This window comes from Microtus oregoni, unplaced genomic scaffold (genome assembly GCF_018167655.1).
Source record: "Microtus oregoni isolate MIOR12 unplaced genomic scaffold, Mior012 000034F_ref0000314, whole genome shotgun sequence".
In the NCBI taxonomy this organism is placed as follows: domain Eukaryota; kingdom Metazoa; phylum Chordata; class Mammalia; order Rodentia; family Cricetidae; genus Microtus; species Microtus oregoni.
In genome coordinates this window covers 25886286-25905394 of record NW_024543093.1, presented here as the reverse complement: position 1 = coordinate 25905394, position 19109 = coordinate 25886286, and the positions used below count along the sequence as shown (strand labels likewise).

Here is a 19109-nt window from a genome sequence, read left to right as displayed (position 1 = left end):
TGCTGCTCCATGATCCAGGTGCTCACACTATAGAAACAGTGTCCTTAGGGGAGAGGACTGGGTATCAAGGGAAGGCTTCCTGTAAAACTTGCCATGGCCAGACTTCCATAATCTATGTCTGAATGACATTTTGATGGAGGAGGGTCATCTGTCTATCTGTTGTTTCATTGGTTAATTAATAAAGAAAACTGCTTGGCCTGATAGGTCAGAATATAGGTAGGCAGGGAAGACAGAATACTGGGAGGAAGAAGGCAGTGAGGCAGACGCCATGATTCTTTGACCCAAGATGGATGTAGGCTAGAATCTTTCCCGGTAAGCCACCACCTCGTGGTACTACACTGATTATTAGAAATGGGTTAATCAAGATGTGAGAATTAGCCAATAAAAGGCTAGAGCTAATGGGCCAAGCAGTGTTTAAATAAATACAATTTGTGTGTTGTTATTTTGGGTGTAAAGCTAACCATGTGGGAGCCGGGCAGGTCGAAAAGCAGGCCTGCTTGCCCCATCACTACAACATTTCCCACCTCCACAGAAACAAATCTGCAAACTGTGATGATCTAGCAAACTCAGGAACTAGGTGGACAACAGCGTGTGCAGGCCTCGTGCGGCCAGTATCGCCACATCCTTGTGAGTGCACACCGTGAGAACACACCGTAGTGTACACAGTCGTGTGTTGGCGCATGGAGAATCCCATGAGAGGAAGAAGATGAAGAGACTGCCTTCTCCTCTGCTCATCTGCTCCACTCACCAAAGGCTGCTGACCTCAGGCACAATGGCAGGGACAGACCAAGAATAGGGATCCACACTGGTACCTACACCAGAGTTGGTCTCATCCCTGGAACACTGGCTTCCTATCTGCTCCCAGGTGGTGCTATTGCTAATGGTCCAGCCATACCTGACCCTTGTTCTAGGAGGAAATGAGGGTAGAGGAGGATGCCTAGCTTCAGGCAACAGCTCACGATCCACCTCACTCTGAGGAAGGTGGTAGGTGAAGAAAACAGGGCTCCATCCTTCTACTCCCTCCCCCATCGTACCAGCAATCACAGGCAGAGATGGAGAAGCTGGGAACAGAGAAGTGGGAACAGCAGAAGATGTGAAACTGTGAGAGAATCAGTCAAAGGAGGGGGGGGTTGCTGAGGGTTAGGACAGTGGGGCTCACACAGACACCCAGTACCCTGGGTTCTAGGAGGAGCCAAGAAGGGAATCCTGACAGCTTCCTACCTGCTTGGGTCACAGACACACAGGGAAGTGGGGGTACAGGCAGTCTGGTGTCTCCTGCATGAGCTCTGAACACACCAGTTGGGTGCAAATATACTGATTCCACAGAGATAGACAGACTTGCTTCCTTCGTGCTCTGACCAGGAAGCAACTTCTCTCCTAGGATTGCCCTGGGGCTGGGGGCGGGCTGCAGAGACAGCTGCTGGGGCTGTGCTACCGCCTAAGGGCACAACCTGAGTCAAAGGACAGGCAGACTGTGACACCCTCAGGCTTCTCTTCACCCAGGTGGGTAGATCCCACTAAGATCTCACCAAATGAGGACTGGGGAAGGCAGCAAGGCCAGGCTGTGCCGTGGGCCCCAGGCCCTGGTGTGTGGTTGTATTTCCACGTGAATCTTGGTCTCCAGTGCTGCAGAGTGCACTTTATCTGAGAACCAGGACACCTCTGATGGCGCTGGTTAAGACTGAGGTTACACCAGAGTCTCATACATTTGGTATCTTTATGAAGGTAGGGGACTTGGCCCTAAGGGCAGACATTTGGAGAGGGAAAGGCAGCATGAGGGACAGAGGTGGAGACAAGGACCAGGTGTGAACTAAGGAACTGAGCCTGGGGACAGGTCCAACTCAGGAAGGACCTAACGTGACAACACCGTGGATGCTGGACTCTGCTCTCCAGAGCAGAGAGAGAATAAATCCCATCTGAGTCATCCAGTTTGTTCTTGTGACAGAAGACGTCCCTGCAGCAGGCTGGAGCCCAGTCCGGTGACAGCCTTTCCCTCAGAGGCGGAGCACACAGCTCCAGGCCGTGGGTACACACAGCCACCGCTCATTTCCACTTTCTTCTACGTGCCAACTTCACTCGGGTCAGAAGCCAGCAGCAACATTCCTGGATAGGTGTCACTGGACAGACAGACGGACAGACACATCACGGCTTACCACGTTCATCAGATTCTCATGGTCCCCGCTGTGTTGCTTTGGCTTCTTTTCTCTGAAATGAAAAGAAGACAGATGTGTCCACGCTTTTCTAGCCCAGTGTTTATCTGGTTTTATGAACTAGGTTTATTTTGCTGAGAGAGAGGAGAAGAGTCACAACTGACAGCCAAGGATGTGTCCCCTTCCTGCACACCCTTCCCCGTGAGCAGAGGAGGATGGAGGCACGCTGCAAGCAGGATCTGGCTGTGCCCAGAGGGCGCAGATGGCAGACGGTGCTTTTTCTCGTCAGCGAACCCTAACAATCATCTCATCTTCTCCCTTAAGAGTCTGTGGAGTCACCCAATGTGAGGGAGGAGAGAAGGTACAGGAGATACAACACTGCATGTCCGTCAGGAAGGTGACAAGCTCGCAGGAAGAGTCACGGGTACTTCTAGTCTGTGGAAAAGTCCAGTGAGTAAAGATACGATGCATTTCCTAGCACAGACATTTCAAAGAAAGCTATCAGCAGTAAAGACGGTGTTTCTGCCATGGTGAGGAGAGGGTGACACCTAGCTGGAGAGTGAGTCATGGCAGCAGAATTCTCAGGCCCCTGGGAGCTAGAACTAGGACCTCCCCTGTTCTCTCTTCTTGGAAGCTCCACCTAGCCCTCAAGGCCTGGGTCCATGCTTGGTGGGGATCAGGATAGGCTATACAAGGTTTGGATTTTCCATTCTTGACAGATTTTAGGGTGGGATCCTTTTAAATATCAGCACATTTCTTCTCAGCTTGAGCGAACTGGGTATGGCTGGCTAAGTTGGTCCCCACGGCTCTGTCAATACCCCAAAGCTGCAGACTTTGGACCATCCCTGACTCTTCTGAGTAATCACTTTTGTTTGTAAAGAACCCCAATTCTCCCTGTTCAAAGCAAGACAAGTAGTAATGCTTAAAAAGAAAAAAATAGTTTCCACATTCAGTGAGTCTGTCTTGCAGAAAAACAAATCTGTTTCTTCATAAAGGGCAACTCACCACACACATTTTTAAGAATCCATGAGCCTCCTCAGTAATGCCAACTGTGAAAAAGAGATGTAGTGTCTCACACTCAGATTTCAATCTGCCTACGGCTAGAAAAAAGACAGTATCCAAAGGATGTGCTCAAAGAGCAGCAGAGACTTTATCCTGGCATCTGAAACATCAGGAAGGACTCTTTGCTTTGCTCTCCAGGAAAGTTGAGGGTTTTCAAGTGAGTGATGGAGAATATCCTTGGAACCTTTGTGACCAACCTGTAAACATGGGCGGGGACTCTTTGGTACAAAGGCTCCTTTGGGAATGACAAGGACTATGTTTAGGTTCTAGAAGATGCATGCGTGTTCTAACCTGTCACAACTGGAGCACAGAAGGATGAGGAAGGTGAGGAGGAAGAACATGGCCACGGCAGCCAGACTTCCCCAGAGAACCATCTGCATCTGCAGGGGCCCAGCGCTCAGTGTGCTTCCTGCAGGACCCATGGTGGAGCTGGGTGGCCAGCGGAGGAAGGCAGCTCTTCACAGGCGGTCACATGGGGCTAGAGGGCTTCACCGTCCTGCAGAGACAAGGACACAGTTGCAATCGCTTCTCTAGAGAGGGTGAACGTTCCTGAGCTGAAAATCCTGAAAGAAGCCCAGAGAGGGTGAGCATTCCTGAGATGAAAATCCTGAAGGAAGCCCAGAGAGGGTGAGCATTCTTGAGCTAAAAATCCTGAAAGATGCCCAGATCTAAATTTTGAATGTGGACATGTTGCCACAGCAAAAGCTTCTGTACATGGCATCAAATGCACGTACCCTGAAACCGTAAAATTACCTTCAGCTCGTGTATGCAATGAGTGTGAAATACACATGAACGTCACGATCAGGCTTGAGTCTTTTCTCTGGGTCAGCTAGCCACTTCTCAGAATCTGGAAAACCTCCAGCACTCTGTTCACAAGCACTCCAGGTTGAAAATGCACAGCCTTCTGTCACGAGCAAGGTCTCAGAGTGGCCAGGGCGGTGTGTGCAGGGGGCAGGTGTGCGGTGTTTGTGTTCCTCGTGTGAGATTTCCATCAGGAACGCACCAGTGCCTAGCAGAGCCTCTGAAGCAATGGGTGCTTTATCATCTGGATATATTTGAAGGATGGACTTGTTTTGAGGGAGGTTCTTAAAGCCTTCAATGAAGATTTCAAGCACCCCAAAGCAAGGAAACACTGGACTTAATATGCCTTTATCCAGGTCAGTATAAAATGTTTGGTATACATGTATATATGTACATACATATACATCTTTAAATGTTTCAGTTAATTTTTATTTATCTAGGTGTGTGTGTGTGTGTGTGTGTGTGTGTGTCTCTGTGTGTGTGTGTACATGTCCCATGTGACAGATACAGTGACCACAAGACAACTTGTAAGTGTCAGTTCTCTTCTACACCATGGGTCTTAGAGGTAGGACTCAGGTTGTCAGGTTTGCTGCTAAGGGGCTTTACCTCTGAGTCATCTTGCCAGTGCCCTATACACGTACTCTGCAGTAATGTTATTTTCCTCCCATGCTCCACCGCCAACCGCCTGTCTCCCTGTCCCACCGCCACCGCCTGTCTCCCTGTCCCACTGCCACCGCCTGTCTCCCTGCCCCACTGCCACCGTCTGTCTCCTTAGCTTCTCATGCCCATTTTTACCTTGGACAGCTTATGGCTAGTGTGGCCCACTAAACAGAGCATCTGTGCACACCTGCAGTTGGCTGTTCACTGAGAGTGTGCCTTTACTTCCTAGGAGGAGTCTTCACTAAGCTGCTACTGGGTACCCAGTAACTCATTTTCAAAGGAGAGGCTGGAAGCTCGTGCTGAGGACACTCCCTCAGTAGGAAGTGAGAAGGATTTGTGAAGAACTACAAATTCTCAGCGAGTCCCAGGAAGGCCACCAGGCGCTTCCGCATTCATTGCCACCACCACTCAGTGGGAGGCGCTGTTGGCCCCCACTTTACTGAGCAGGAAGTTGGACCCAAGCAGGGAAAGAACTCGGTCCAAGCGCCCCAAAGGATGAGTCTGGCTGCCTTGACTCCCACACAGCTGTGCTCCTGTCCTGGAGGCAACCCTGGCTGACTCGGAGCAGCCCCCTGTTTGCTCCACAATGCTTCTGAGAATGCCCAGGTACTGTTGCTAAGTATTTCAGTATTAGAGGCACATTGGAAACAGAGGAGCACACCAGGCCAACGTTATCTGTGGTAAGAGAGGTCTTATCTACACAACGACACTGATTTGGTTAGTTCCAGAACATTCTAATGGAAAGGAACAGCCTGGAATTTACTCTCAAGTGAGCAGCACAGCAGTGAAGCAATAGGTTTCTGAAACACAGACGAAGAAACACTGAAATCATGGTGACCTAGGAAACGCCTGCCATGCGTAGGTGCAAACCACGAGATACTGTAGGAAGCACAGACACAGGGCCTCTCTCTTGCACACACAGGTTTGTCTCTTCATTCACACACCTGATTAATCAACACTATGTATAAGGGACAGAATTCTTAGGAGACAGCTGGCTGTGCGGCTTGCAGCCAGCAGGGGCTTTCCAGTACTCCTCTCCATCCCTGCCTCTGGTTCCCCTAACAGGAGGGCTGATCAGATACACTGAAATATGCGGGGTGCCATCCTAGGACAGCCCAGGGAGGGAGATGAAAGGGAGTCATTACAAGCTACTGAATAAAAGATGGAACTCACAGAAAATGTGCCAAAACTCCAGGCTTACCCTTGTCAATTAGAACTTCATAAAGAGCCGCAGAAAGAAACCCTCCCCAGTTCTCAGCCCGTACAAAAATCTCACCGTGGAAAGAGCGCCTGTCTGGTAGCACCTGCTTTCCTAGTGAGCCAGCGTAAATCCACAGCCTCAGCTGCTCGACAGCTTCCACTCCAGAGCCTCCTGAGTGCTGCTTTACCGGAAGACCGAGGATACAGCAGGGTCTAGGCAGAGCCACAACAGAAAAGGTAGCAGCAATGGCCTTCTACAAGGTCCCTGGAGGGGACTGACATCAAGGGTGTGCATGTGTGCACGTGGTGTCAGGGCAGGTAGGTACCTGCACACCTCTGATTTAGAGATATTTTACTCTCTTATCTCCATTTCTTTATGGCTCTGCCCCCATAATTCTGCCTCCTGTTTCTTCCCTGGATACTACACCTTCAATTTTTATAGGCTCTTCTACAATTGAACTGTGTCTCCTGCCATCTCCCTGCCTACATTGGAGATGTGCTGTCTCCTCTTTATGTGGAAATGAAATGTCCCTTCTGTTGTGTGAATGCCCTGCCCCCAGCCCCCCCATCGTGTGTGTGTGTGTGTGTGTGTGTGTGTGTGTGTGTGTGTGTGTACACTGTGATTTTTGTGCTGTCTTCTTAGGCAGGAAAGGGGGTACTTGAGTAAAGTGTATGTTACATCTCTGGAAAAGATTCATCAAGAATAAGTGATTTTGGAGGCTGGGTTTGGTGGTGTATACTTTTAATTTCAGCACCTGGAAGACAGAGGCAGGTGGATGAATCTCTGAGTTCGAGGTCAGCCTGGTCTACAGAGTGAATTCTAGGATATCCAGGGCTATGTAGAGAGAGCCTGTCTCAAAAAACAAAAAACCAAAACAAAACAGAACCAAAAAAGAATAGCTGATTTTGGACTGCAAATGTAAATATTTAAAAGTACTTTATGACACAGGGCACAGGAGTTGTCTCTACCTATACTGTACCTTAACTGACATTACTATGACACCTGTAAGCCTTACCGTTGGAGAAGGACGCAGGTGACAATTGTGTATTTTTGCTTCATGGAGTGCTTTTTTATTTGATATGCAGATATCAATCAAATTGCAGACAGCCATGGAATAAAAATACATTGCATTCCTGAATAGGGCCAGTGGGGTTTCCTGCATCCCCCAGACCATGTCATTCTTGGGGATTGTGGGCATGCCTCTCCTTGACTAAGGAAGGTCAGCAATTCAACTTATAAAACTTCCACTGGGAATTTATTCAGAAGTGATCTATTCACTTTGAAATGTACCATACACTGGTCTTGAACTGGCTATGTAGCCGAGGGTGGCTTTGAACTCCTCCTGTCTCCAGAGTGCTGGGATTAGATGTGCGCATCACCACAGCAATCTTGCTTATTTTGTGCTGAAAACTTCACAATCTATTATTGCCCTGTCAAATATACAGATTCTATGATTTCAATTGTTAGTAAAACCACTGGCCTTTAAAACCTGATGCCATTATGAGCCACGAGGTGGCAGCATTATTCTAATTTTAGCCCCAGTGAACAGGCTTAGCCCCACAGAAGCTCTGGATAATTCTAGTGTTTGTCATGCTTGGCGTTTTAATTGTCTTCATTAGCTTGGCTTACCAGCCACCCAAATCAATTCCAACAGGAAGGAAAGCAAATACCAGACATAATTAATGAAAGGTACAGAGCATGCACAGCTGTTTACCTCTCTAGCCAAACACACTTAACAGGTAGGTGCTCTGATCACAGCTAGCCGTACAATGACACTTCACAGGCGGGCCTGGCCGGCCCACTATCCAGGCCACCACTTGCAGCTCCTTTGAAGCAGGTTTGGGTCAGTAATGATAGCTGCTCTTGTCTCACAGCTGTCCTGGGAGCCTGTAATTAGGGATGACAGAAACCACCTCCGCTGATGACCCCTCTCCAGGGACTGAGGAGGGCAGGGTGGCAGTCCCATGGGAATGGCTCCTGCCTGGCCATTACCAGGTATGTGAGCCATGTGGTGAGTGGGGACATCATGGCAACAAACGAAGCGGACTAGTTAGCATCACGAGGGTCATATGCTCAGGTGGGTCCCAGTCCTGCAGGTAGTGATGGATGCAGAGACCAAGGGTAAATGAACCCAGGACAGAATTCTCATGTCATCTGTCCTAATTTCACTTCTGTCACTGTGACAAAATATCATGATGATGACAATGAAGTTGACAGCAACCCCAGCGCCCCCAGCACCTCCAGCACCTCCAACATTCCCAGCACCTCCAGCATCCCCAGCGCCCCCAGCGCCTCCAGCACCTCCAGCACCTCCAGCGCCTCCAGCACCTCCAGCACCTCCAGCACTACCAGCACCCCCAGCGCCTCCAGCACCTCCAGCACCTCCAGCACCCCCAGCACCCCCAGCGCCTCCAGCACCCCCAGCACCTCCAGCGCCTCCAGCACCCCCAGCACCTCCAGCGCCTCCAGCGCCCCCAGCGCCTCCAGCACCTCCAGCACCTCCAGCACCTCCAGCACCCCCAGCACCCCCAGCACCCCCAGCACCCCCAGCACCTCCAGCACCCCCAGCACTACCAGCACCTCCAGCACCCCCAGCACCTCCAACATTCCCAGCACCCCCAGCACCTCCAGCGCCTCCAGCGCCTCCAGCACCCCCAGCACCTCCAGTGCCTCCAGCACCCCCAGCACCTCCAGCGCCTCCAGCGCCCCCAGTGCCTCCAGCACCCCCAGCACCCCCAGCACCCCCAGCACTACCAGCACCCCCAGCGCCTCCAGCGCCCCCAACACCCCCAGCGCTTCCAGCACCCCCAGCACCCCCAGCGCTTCCAGCGCCCCCAGCACCCCCAGCGCTTCCAGCGCCCCCAGCACCCCCAGCGCTTCCAGCACCCCCAGCACCCCCAGCACTACCAGCACCTCCAGCACCCCCAGCACCCCCAGCACCCCCAGCACTACCAGCACCCCCAGCGCCTCCAGCACCCCCAGCACCCCCAGCACTACCAGCACCTCCAGCACCCCCAGCACCTCCAGCATCCCCAGCACCCCCAGCACCTCCAGCACCACAAGCACCTCCAGCACCCCCAGCGCTTCCAGCGCTTCCAGTACCCCCAGCACCTCCAGCACCCCCAGCACCTCCAGCACCTCCAGCACCCCCAGCACCCCCAGCACCTCCAGCACCCCCAGCACCCCCAGAACCTCCAGCACTACCAGCACCCCCAGCACCTCCAGCACCTCCAGCACTACCAGCACCCCCAGTACCCCCAGCACCCCCAGCACCTCCAGCACCTCCAGCACCCCCAGCGCCTCCAGCACCCCCAGCCCCTCCAGCACCCCCAGCACTACCAGCACCTCCAGCACCCCCAGCACCCCCAGCACCCCCAGCTCTGGGGAGGAGGAGTTTGTCTGGCTCATAATTCCAGGCTATAGGCCATCACTGAAGGCAAGTCACAGTGGCCTCATTTTGGGCATTTAGTTGCACCATATTCAGCCAAGAGCAGAGAGAAATAAATGCAAACAGTCCTGCTTGCTTGCTGTTTCCTTTCACATAGTTTGGGCCCCCTTACTAGAGAATGACACCCCCCACAGTGGGATGAGTCTTTCCGCATCATCTTAACAATCAAAACAATCTCCCACAGGCAAACCCGATCTAGACAACCCCTCAGTTAAGACTGTCTTCCCAGGCCATTCTAGGCTGTACTGTGTGGACATTTAGAAATGAACCCCCATCCTCTGAAAGAGTTTGGTTGGATGTCTTTTCAGAGGACTCTGACAGACACGGGCAAGCCTGCGAAGCAACAGCATGGAACAGGTCTGTGGCACATGCCTGAATCATGGAAGTAAGAGTTCTGTTCCACTGTGGTGTGCTGTGTGTGCATAGATGGTTATCTAGATGCTACCAAGATTGGGGCGTGGAAAAGAAATCAAAGATCAGAAAGTGTAAGAGACTCTGGGCCAAGATTCTTTCTGGCATCATTCCCTGTCTTCCTGGCACAGCTCGAGAAACATTCTACCCAGAAAGTCTCACCTCCACCAGCACAAAGGGACAGTTATGAAGGCTCACTGTTCCTAGGAGGGGGCAAGTTAGAAAACCTTCTGCCATCTGTCAGCCTGGCTTGGCTACTTCTCCTCCAGACCAGGGACTCTGACCTAGCCAGGGCGCAGGACAGCAGCCCCTGCTGGGGAGCCCAGCTGTTTTCATTTGCCAGTCCACAAATGCTAAGAGGCATGGTGGGGTTTGATGGAAGGAGAGTGACTTCCTCCTTACATCTGATGTGAATTTGGGGGAGGAGGGAAGGGACAGAGAACAGGAGGAGAGGGAAGGGTTTGTTATTTCTAGCAGCGTGCATCTGCATTCCAGGCAGAGCTCTGGGATTCACTTGCCCACATCTGGGTCAAGGTGACATAGCCCACGCTGACGCAGGGGTAGCAGGTGAAGGGGCTGTGTCTTGACTCTGGGCCATGTGTAGGACATTTCGGCAAGCTTGCAGCTGGGACTTTGGGAATCCTTTCTTTTTGCTACATGCTTGCTTCTTGACCTAACTGAAAATGCATTTGCCTCATTCTCCTTTAAAACCTCAGCATCTTCAGGATCTGAATAATAGGTTCTGAACGGGAGGATTTCCTTCTTGCTAGCTGCCTCTGTGGGAAGAGGAGCCTTGAAATGCAAGTGCAGCTTATGTGCAGGGAGAGAATGGCGAGTACGTGGAGCAGCTTGAGAAGCCAGTGTGTGCTGGGACCAAACCCTCACTTGGGAATGAGCACGGTGGATCCTTCCAGTGACACCCATGTTGCTCTACACACCTCGCCACCACCTGAGCAGGCCTCTCAGTGCTGGCAATCCTGTCATCAGGTCTGGTGTCTCTCCATCCCCTCTTACAGATGACCATTTCGTGTCTCCTCTCCCTTGGCGGGAGCTGGATGCTACATTTTTCAAAGGCAAGAGGGTTCTGCACATAGAAGACTGCCCGCGACTTCATCTGATGCCATCTGTCAGTGCTCAGCCCCAGAGCATTTCCTCAGGCTCCCTAAGCTCTCAGCCCTCTTGTCCTCCAGGTGCAGCTAAGGCTCCTCTCTTAGAAAGAATTTTCCTGTCTACCATGACTCAAAATTGAAATGACAAAGCATCAGAGCCTCCTCCATGGCCCTGTCTGGTGGCAGCTGCTGTCCCAGTATGAGGTGCACAGTGGCCGTTGGAATCTATCTTCAGAAGGGACAGCTCTGAGGCAGCAGAGCCCCAGGCCTTCTGAGCAGGCCTTGACAGCAGCAGAGTTTCAGCAAGTTGCTTTTCTCAGTTGTTGGGCTGGCTTCCTGTGAGGATGCAGGAGTGACATGTTTCCTTGCCAGACCTCCAGGACACAGCCCGGAGGTGCTCCTTGGTCCACAGCCCCAGTTGCCTTCCTTTCCCAGGCTCCCCAGGACCCGGAAGAAGTGGCTATCCACCAGTCATAACTCCAGACTTGAAATAAAGTCCATCATAACTGTAAATGAGCCTCTTTCCCTGTGGTCAAAAAATATTTATATTTTATAATGTGTCTCTATGTGGGTTTGTGTCATAGAGGCCAGGGGTGTCAGATACCCTAGAATAGAATCACAGGAACTGTGGGCCACCTGATGTGGACACTAAGAACTGAACTCGGTCCCTTGGAAGAGTACGATGTGCTCTAAGCCACCGAACCATCTTTCCAGCCCATGCCTATGATGTTTTCTGTAACCCTGTGGGGCTCTGCTCTGGTGTCACTGTGTCTACTTTACACATGTGGGACAACTGCCCCTGTTATTGCCTTGCCAGAGGAAGGGCTCCCTACCCAGAGGGTGTTCTTGCAGGGCACTCGCACCCAGCGGGCTCCATGGCAGACAGTGAGGACGGGGGAGCTGCACCCATCCTCCTTGAAGCTTTGGTTCCCCAGCATGACCAGCCTGGCCACTGCTCACTCTCATGGTGCATTAATCACAGGCTGTCTCTGCATGGGAGCCAGGGCACTTGCGGGCCCTGTGCTGTGCTAGGCTGTGATGGATGTGCTGTCCACATGCAGACGCTTCCTAAGCCCAGGTCTATTCCTGTCACACTCAGCTAAGCATTGCTTTGGCCCTCTATATCTGGCTGCTGAGGCTCACTGACTCAGCCTTTGTTTTCATAATAGTACGAGACAACAAAAACAAACTTCAGCTTCTTTTTGAAAAATGAACTCTTGACATAAATAGCTCCCAGTCAAATCCTCCTCTTACAGCTCTCTGTACTTCAAAGCTCAGATTTGTGGCTAAGGTGCTTGATGCACAAGCATGCAGACCTGGGGCTGATGAACATGCTGGGCTTGGCGGCACACATCTAGAATCTCAATGCTGGGAGGTCGGAGACCGAGCATCCTTGGAGCTCATAGCCTGCTGGTGTAGCATGACCAGTGAGCTCCAACTTCAAAAGGAGCGAAAGGTGGAGTGTAAGTAAGACACCTGGCTTTGACCTGGGCCTCAACATCTGCAAGTGCATTTGCTTTTGCATGCATGCACACACACACACCACACACACATATATGCCACTCACACTACGCACATACCACAGACATATACTACACAGACACCACACATACACAACTTATATACCACACGCACCATACACAAACATGCCACATATGCCGTATACACAGAATCACACACCACACACACAGACATACATGCCAACACATACCATACATACACCACATACATGCACTATACACACAAGCCACATACAGCACACACATGTAATGCCACACACACCACACATACACCACGTACACTCACACACATGCACATGTCCAACACAACCACATATACTCACACACATCGCACACATACAAATGTCACACACACAGACACACACGGCTCAGATGTACTGGAACAGGGTTAATCGTGAGTTTACAGTTCTGCTGCAGCCCCTCCCAGCACTATGCATCCAAACAGGCCAATGGGGATGCCCACCCCCAGGACTAGAGAAGCAAAACTTAAGACAGATGATGAGTTAAGTAACAGAGCAGAGATGGCAGCAGAGAGGCTCTGTCATTACATTCCCTCGCTGGGCCACAGGCACCAATGGCCGCAGTGCTAGACACATGGACACTGGAGGTGTGACGCTGAGGAGGTGACTCCGTCAGCTGCTAGCAGGTCAGGGTCAAGCACGGATCACGTTGCACAGTGTCTGAAACAGTGTCCTGCACGCTACCTCCTGGGAGTATGTCGAAATATACCCTTTCGGCCTGGCTCGCTCACACAGGCCTGCAGTCTTAACTACTGATGACCTGAGGTTCTAATTCAGCCCTTCCGGAGGGGCCAAAGGCTCTGCATTTCTAGGTACTGTCTAGATGGTTACCTATGACCTTCCCCTCAACTCTTGCCAGTAAGACATTTGTCATCCCCCAAAGAGAGTGAGAGGACATGTGGCTAGCTCCCTGGTGCTGAAACTTGGCCTTCACTGTCCTAGAAGAGCAAGTGGCCATAAGGTCTCAGGAGTTCATTCCCAGTGGTGCTTAAACACAAGGCAGTTCTGTGAGTCCAACAGCTGGCCGACCGCAGGGAGTGGACACACCACACCATATGCGTCAGATTCTGCACTATGCATTCCCCCTCAGCTGCTGTGTGGTCTGAATCAAAATCCTCCCAGGCCTCTCTCAGTTTCCCCTTTGGAGAAATGAAGTCATTTGAAAGATCCTTTCCAGCTTCTAGTGCTTATCATTTCATGAAGGTGGCTGTGGTTCTCAAAGTCAGAAGCTACAATTCAGGACTATGTCCACGGGCACAAAGACAGCTTTGGCAGTGCTTAAGGACACTGTTTGACTGCCCCAGAGCATGGGCCTAAGATGCATGGGAAGTCTTGCTATCAGTTAAATAAATGCCATGAGAAAAAGAAAATCACAGGCCGCCGTAGTAGGCAGCCTGTAGTGCCAGGAATCTAGCCCACAGTCCTCTCAAAACACCAGCCATAATCTATGTGTACACCGAGGCTGACTTCAAGTCTCTGTCATTTCATAACCATTGCATTTCATGATTCATTATGGGCACAAGCTTGTAGTTCTAGCCTAGGAGACTGAGGCAGGAAAATGGAGAATTATGGTCCTGCTTGGGCTAGGCAGTAAAACGCTGCCCCCCAAAACTGTGGAGCAAAGAAGGAAAAGGAGTGGATTCAGCACACATTCCTGACTGTGACTTCAGCAGCCGTTAACAAAACGCCATAACCAGGCAGAGCCCCAGACACTCAGCGGTTCATACACAGCCACCGCTGAGCCACTTCTGCTGGGGAGAGCTGAGGCTCTTTAAAGGAAATGCCTGTGTTCTGGCAAACCCCACAGACCGCAGGTCTGAGAGGCTTTGTCTCAGTGTGTGGGAAGCCCGAGGGACTCCAGAGTTAGGACACTCCAGAGCGGGTCTCTGTTGGCGAGGAAGACAAAAGCAGTTTTGGTGTGACCCTGCTGGTTTCTTGACTCATACCTCTGGACATTGCTAACTCTGCCACTCTTATTCTCCAACTACCCGCTGTGTGCCAAGCAGGACATCCAATCACGTCTTGAGCTGAGAAATAGGTCAACTTTGTAAGAAGAAAGTTTCTCAATCAGAGATATATTTTTGGCCACAAGTAAAAAAAAAACAACTTAGCATTATATTTCAAGCATGCAAAATGAGAACAAAAGGCTGTGAGTCCTTTCACTTGCACTGTGTTCCATTTGAGACAGCATGCCGCCACGATCCCTGCAGCTCGGCTCTGAGTAGCGAGGCTGCAAAGACGCCATGGAATTCCTGCAGCTGCACTGCCTTGGACTGATGTGGTCTCAAGCTGAGAACTGTCCTCAATGTGTCGGGTGCATTCCAAAGGCAGTTTGTGCATGTTCACAGGGTGGAAAGCTCCACCACCCACATGCAAGCAACCTCCCAGCAGGGTCAGCTGTCCTCTCGAGATGGGCCAGCTGCCAAGGACAGAAGGTGCCAGCACAGACAGGAAGAAAACTGCTTGTTTTATAGTTGAGACCAAAGATTGGACATGGAAAGACCTGAGGGAGCTGGGACAATTGTGACAGTCTCATGGCCACATGTGTGACCAGTGGCCAACCAAGTCACCCAGTGAAGAAAATGCAGAAGAGGAGGAGGGAGAGCTCTGTCTCCAGCGTTGCAACAGGGGCATCCTGTGATTGAGGCAGATGAGACATGGAGAGCAGACCTGGGAGTGTGTGTATGCAATGTGCATACGCTTGCATGCAAACATGAGTGTGGAGGCCAGTGTGGACATCAGATGTCTTTCCTGGCTGAGTTCCACCTTATCTTTTGCAACAGTCTCTCCCTGAACCTGGAGCTGATTTGGCTAGGCTGCCTGGCTAGCGAGCGCAAGGGATCCTATTCCAGCTTCCAGAGCCCTGGAGTTACAGACACATGCTGTCACACCTGGCTTCTTGGGGTGCTGGACATCCCGACATAGGTTCTCATGCTCGCAAAGCACACACTTTGCTGAACCAGGGGACTTCTTAGGATGGTTTTTCCTGCTTTCTCACCCTGTCTATGGTTGGTCAGCAGGGAGCATGTTGCAGAGTGGTAGACATGTACACGAGGGGACGTGTCTACATGCTTTAATACTCGGATTTCTCTCTTTTCTTGCCAGATGTGGAATAGAAGATCTAGGATGGAGGATGATAGCACCTGAAGGTGCCCTCCAGAACCTCTTTCCTTCACCCTTTCCCAGTCCTGCTTGGCAACACCTGAGACATTTATGAGATCTGATGCCTCGAGCTGACCCTCAGATCTTCTGGTATAGATTTTGAGTGGGATCCCAAAATCTATATTTTTATCATGCATCCTAGGAGATTCCAAAATGAGAAGCCCTTGAAGAACACAGGCCTGGAGCATCCCATCCACACTGAGCAGCAGAAGCACCCCACTGTCCTTGCTCATGCCCATCCTAGCTCCTCAGGTAGGGATATGGCTCATATACACACTCTCAGACAGATTCCGAATGGCACAGTGTGGGTGAGTTCACTGGTTAATACGCTAGGTATTTGTTTATCTCCCCCATGGGGACCCCAGGGAGGGGGCCGTCACTTTTCAAGTTTTCAGCAGTCCAGAATTACTTAGCACTGACACAGCTTTAGGTAGGGAGCTCACTCTAGAGGGCAAGGGAGGGTTTGTGGGGGAGCAGTTTCTACATACAGTATTAGTTTTCTTGGTTTATCCTAAAAAATGAAAAGTATGCTCTCACTGTGTGTCCCACGGGGAGAGAGGGGAAGTTCCAGGGAGTCCTCAGGGAGACTCTGGAGGCCAACCGTGCTCCTGGGAAAGCTATGTAACTAATGCGGTTATAATACCTAATGAACTGAAGCAAATCAGATTTTGAACATCTTCACAGCTAATGCAAATCACGCCTTTCCCCCAAGATCTTCCATCTTGTCTGTAAATGAAGAGTAAAATGGAGGCGATGCATTAAGAGCGTGTTTGTGGAAAGTCTCAGGAGTCTCACATGGCGAGCTCTATGTTTTGGATCAATGTCACAGTAGTTCCCCAAATGGAGGGGCTGTGCTTGAAAGGCCACTGCCACAGTGTCAGGGCTGGTTTGTAAAGCTGAATTGAAGAGCTGCGGACAGCCCTTTCCCTCCACCGGGTTTAAAGCGCTTGCTCCCAGGCAGTCGCTATGGTCACTTCACCCACAATGCCCAGCCTCTATGGAAAGGGAGGAGAAGAATCCTCCAGCCTCATGCTCACCGCTCTGCGCTGTGTCTTCACTGTGGAAGGGGAGTGCTGGTGGTTACACTGAAGGGAAGGGGTGACAGGCAGTGCAGGGGAAACTCAGAGTGGGGGCGCGTATTCTAAGATGTACGCTAAGAAAAACAGCAATGGCCTCATCCTCCCAAAGTGTCAAAGTTAGTTCCATTAATTTAACAATAGAGGAAATGGATATTATTGGAATGTAAGTTATTATAAAGAGCTTTAAGTCAGAGGCTGACATGATGGCTTGGAGGTTAAGAGAACGTGTTGCTCTTTCAGAGGCCCCAAGTTTGGTTCCCAGTGCCCACATCTGGTGGCTCATACCCATCTGTTACTCCAGCTCCAGGGGAATCAGACACCTTTGGCTTTTGCAAACATGTACACTCACATTCATGCACCTATGTGCACGCACATGCACGTGCACACGTACGCAAGCACACACACCTAAACATAACTTAAAAATATTAAAATAATATGTAAGTCAGTCATGGTGGTGCACACCCTTGATCCTAGCACTCAGAAAGCAGAAGCAGACAGATCTCTGTGAGTTCTAGGCCAACTTGATTTCCAGACCAAATTCCACAATAGCCAGGAGATAGTGAGATGCTGTCTCAAAACAACAAAATCCAAGAATCTCCCAAGACCTTGACCCCCCAAATTAAACAAAAACCCAACCAACCAAACAAACCCCATGAGAACTCAAAGAAACTTTACTCAGATAGTTAGGAATTCACCATTTTTGGCCCTTGAAGCTTTGCATGGTTCTGCTTGTGTCAGGGAGGGGCACAGACTATCAAGGTGAGTGCTATGCCTCCTAGAGGCGAGAAGTGTGCATTGCACAGCTGTGTCCGAGGCTCTGGGAAACACCTCGGGCAGAGACCTCACCTGTCTCATGGGTCTCTCCCAGCAAAGTTTATTTATGAAATGACACAAGATATGTTTTCAGGGACAAACGAGAAGTCACCCCAGAGATGAGTATGGTGTTACAAACCCCTGCTCTGACGAGGAGGAGGTCATAGGATTGCTTGACTCCAGGATCATGACCAATCTGAACAACACATTGAGATACCCCTCAAAAACAAAACCCCCAACATCCCTCCTTTAACAGAATTCTTAGCTATGAAGGCAAGGTAGTTATTGATACTTAATAATCCCTACTGGGAAAGGAATTTATATTCACCATGTTAACCTTATGGGTTAATGATCTAAGCCAAGTGACTTTCTCCTGCTCTTGTTTGTAAGCTATTTATGATTATTGTACCCTAAGCACACGATTCCACCATAAACAGGAATGAGTCAGGCTTTCCCACATTCCATTCCTACGCCTTCCTCCAAGCTCTTGAAATTCTACTCATTTTGCTTCCTGTTAGCTTAGCACATTATACTTTATCAGGAGCAAGTGAAGTCCACGAGTACTCCAGACCCACAGATGCATTCTGATTCCTCTTGCTGAGAACATGGGGAAGAGGAACGTAAGACATGCTCTTGTTCCAAGCCTGAGCCTGCAGCCGGGGTTCATCCAGGATGCCAAGGTTTATAATCTCAGAATGGTTCCTGAATGACTGATACTTCCTCAAAGACCATATCAGAATACTCTGGCTATCTGGATTAAAAGGGGAGGAACAGGGCAGAGAATGAAATGTTCATCTTTCACATTTCCTGACAGCGTGTACTTCGCCAAACACCCTTCACGCTCCTTTGCTACCACTTGGGGTGGCTTCAGGAGCTGAAGGGCATCATCCTGACCCTGCTAAGCTCCAGTCTTGGGTCTAGCACCTTCCTACTGTCATGAGCTGGGAGGTCTAGGAAGTAGCAGTTGAAACTATGAATTCATAACATGAGTATTCTGTGTCATAAATAGTGGCTTTGGCTAACGTATTTAAATAAGAAACTGACATGATTTGTTTATCTAAATTTTTGGTAAAACTATTAATGAATAATATTGTTCTATTTGTGGGGTCCAGGAAGCTTCATGCCTCTGTGGAATAAATACTTAGTGATCTTAGAGCTGGAAGAAGGTTTTCCCATGCCAGTGAATTGCTTGCTTCTCTTTATAAAAATTAAACAATACATATAAAATCATATTGCTTTTATTTCCTTTTTGCTTTTTCCTTCACATGGCTGGCTGTAAGCTCACAGTTTGTAATTATCTTCAATTATAGCAATTATCTGAGCCTGGCTCTTTCTTCCTTCCCTCTGCAGCAACACCAATTACTTCACACTGTTGGAAGAAACTTTTATGCGTCTTTATTATAACTTCACTTTTCTGAGCCGATCTTAACCTCCAAGTAATGCAGGCGGAGTTAGTTTTGTGTGGCTGGGAGGACTGCATGTGGCCTTGCTTTGCTGGGGAAGTGCTCTCTTGCCGAGCCACAGCTTCACCACCTTTTACTTAGTTGCTCAGGCTGGCCTTGAAACTGCTCTGTGGCCTTGGCAAGCCTTGAGCTGTGATCCTCACGCCTCACCTTCTGTGTAGCTAGAATCACAGCTTGAATCACCAGGTTCAGTGGAAGCATTTTAAAATA

General features: G+C 50.2%; 1 protein-coding gene across 5 annotated transcripts in view; it reads right to left on the bottom strand.

Moving 5' to 3' along the window:
- Nucleotides 1-19109, bottom strand: part of LOC121432405 (phosphoprotein associated with glycosphingolipid-enriched microdomains 1) — a 142269-nt gene that overhangs the window by 11045 nt on the left and 112115 nt on the right. For 2 of the 5 annotated variants that reach the window (XM_041630362.1, XM_041630365.1), the window contains exons 1-3: nt 5950-6085; nt 3504-3708; nt 2154-2205 (exon numbers count right to left, since the gene is read on the bottom strand). In XM_041630362.1, the coding sequence (XP_041486296.1) occupies nt 2154-2205; nt 3504-3634 (183 nt within the window). In that variant the 5' untranslated portion in view covers nt 3635-3708; nt 5950-6085. Of the gene's footprint in view, nt 1-2153; nt 2206-3155; nt 3177-3503; nt 3709-5949; nt 6086-19109 lie in introns of those variants that run through there. The other 3 variants (XM_041630364.1, XM_041630363.1, XM_041630366.1) reach the window with 2 other exon arrangements.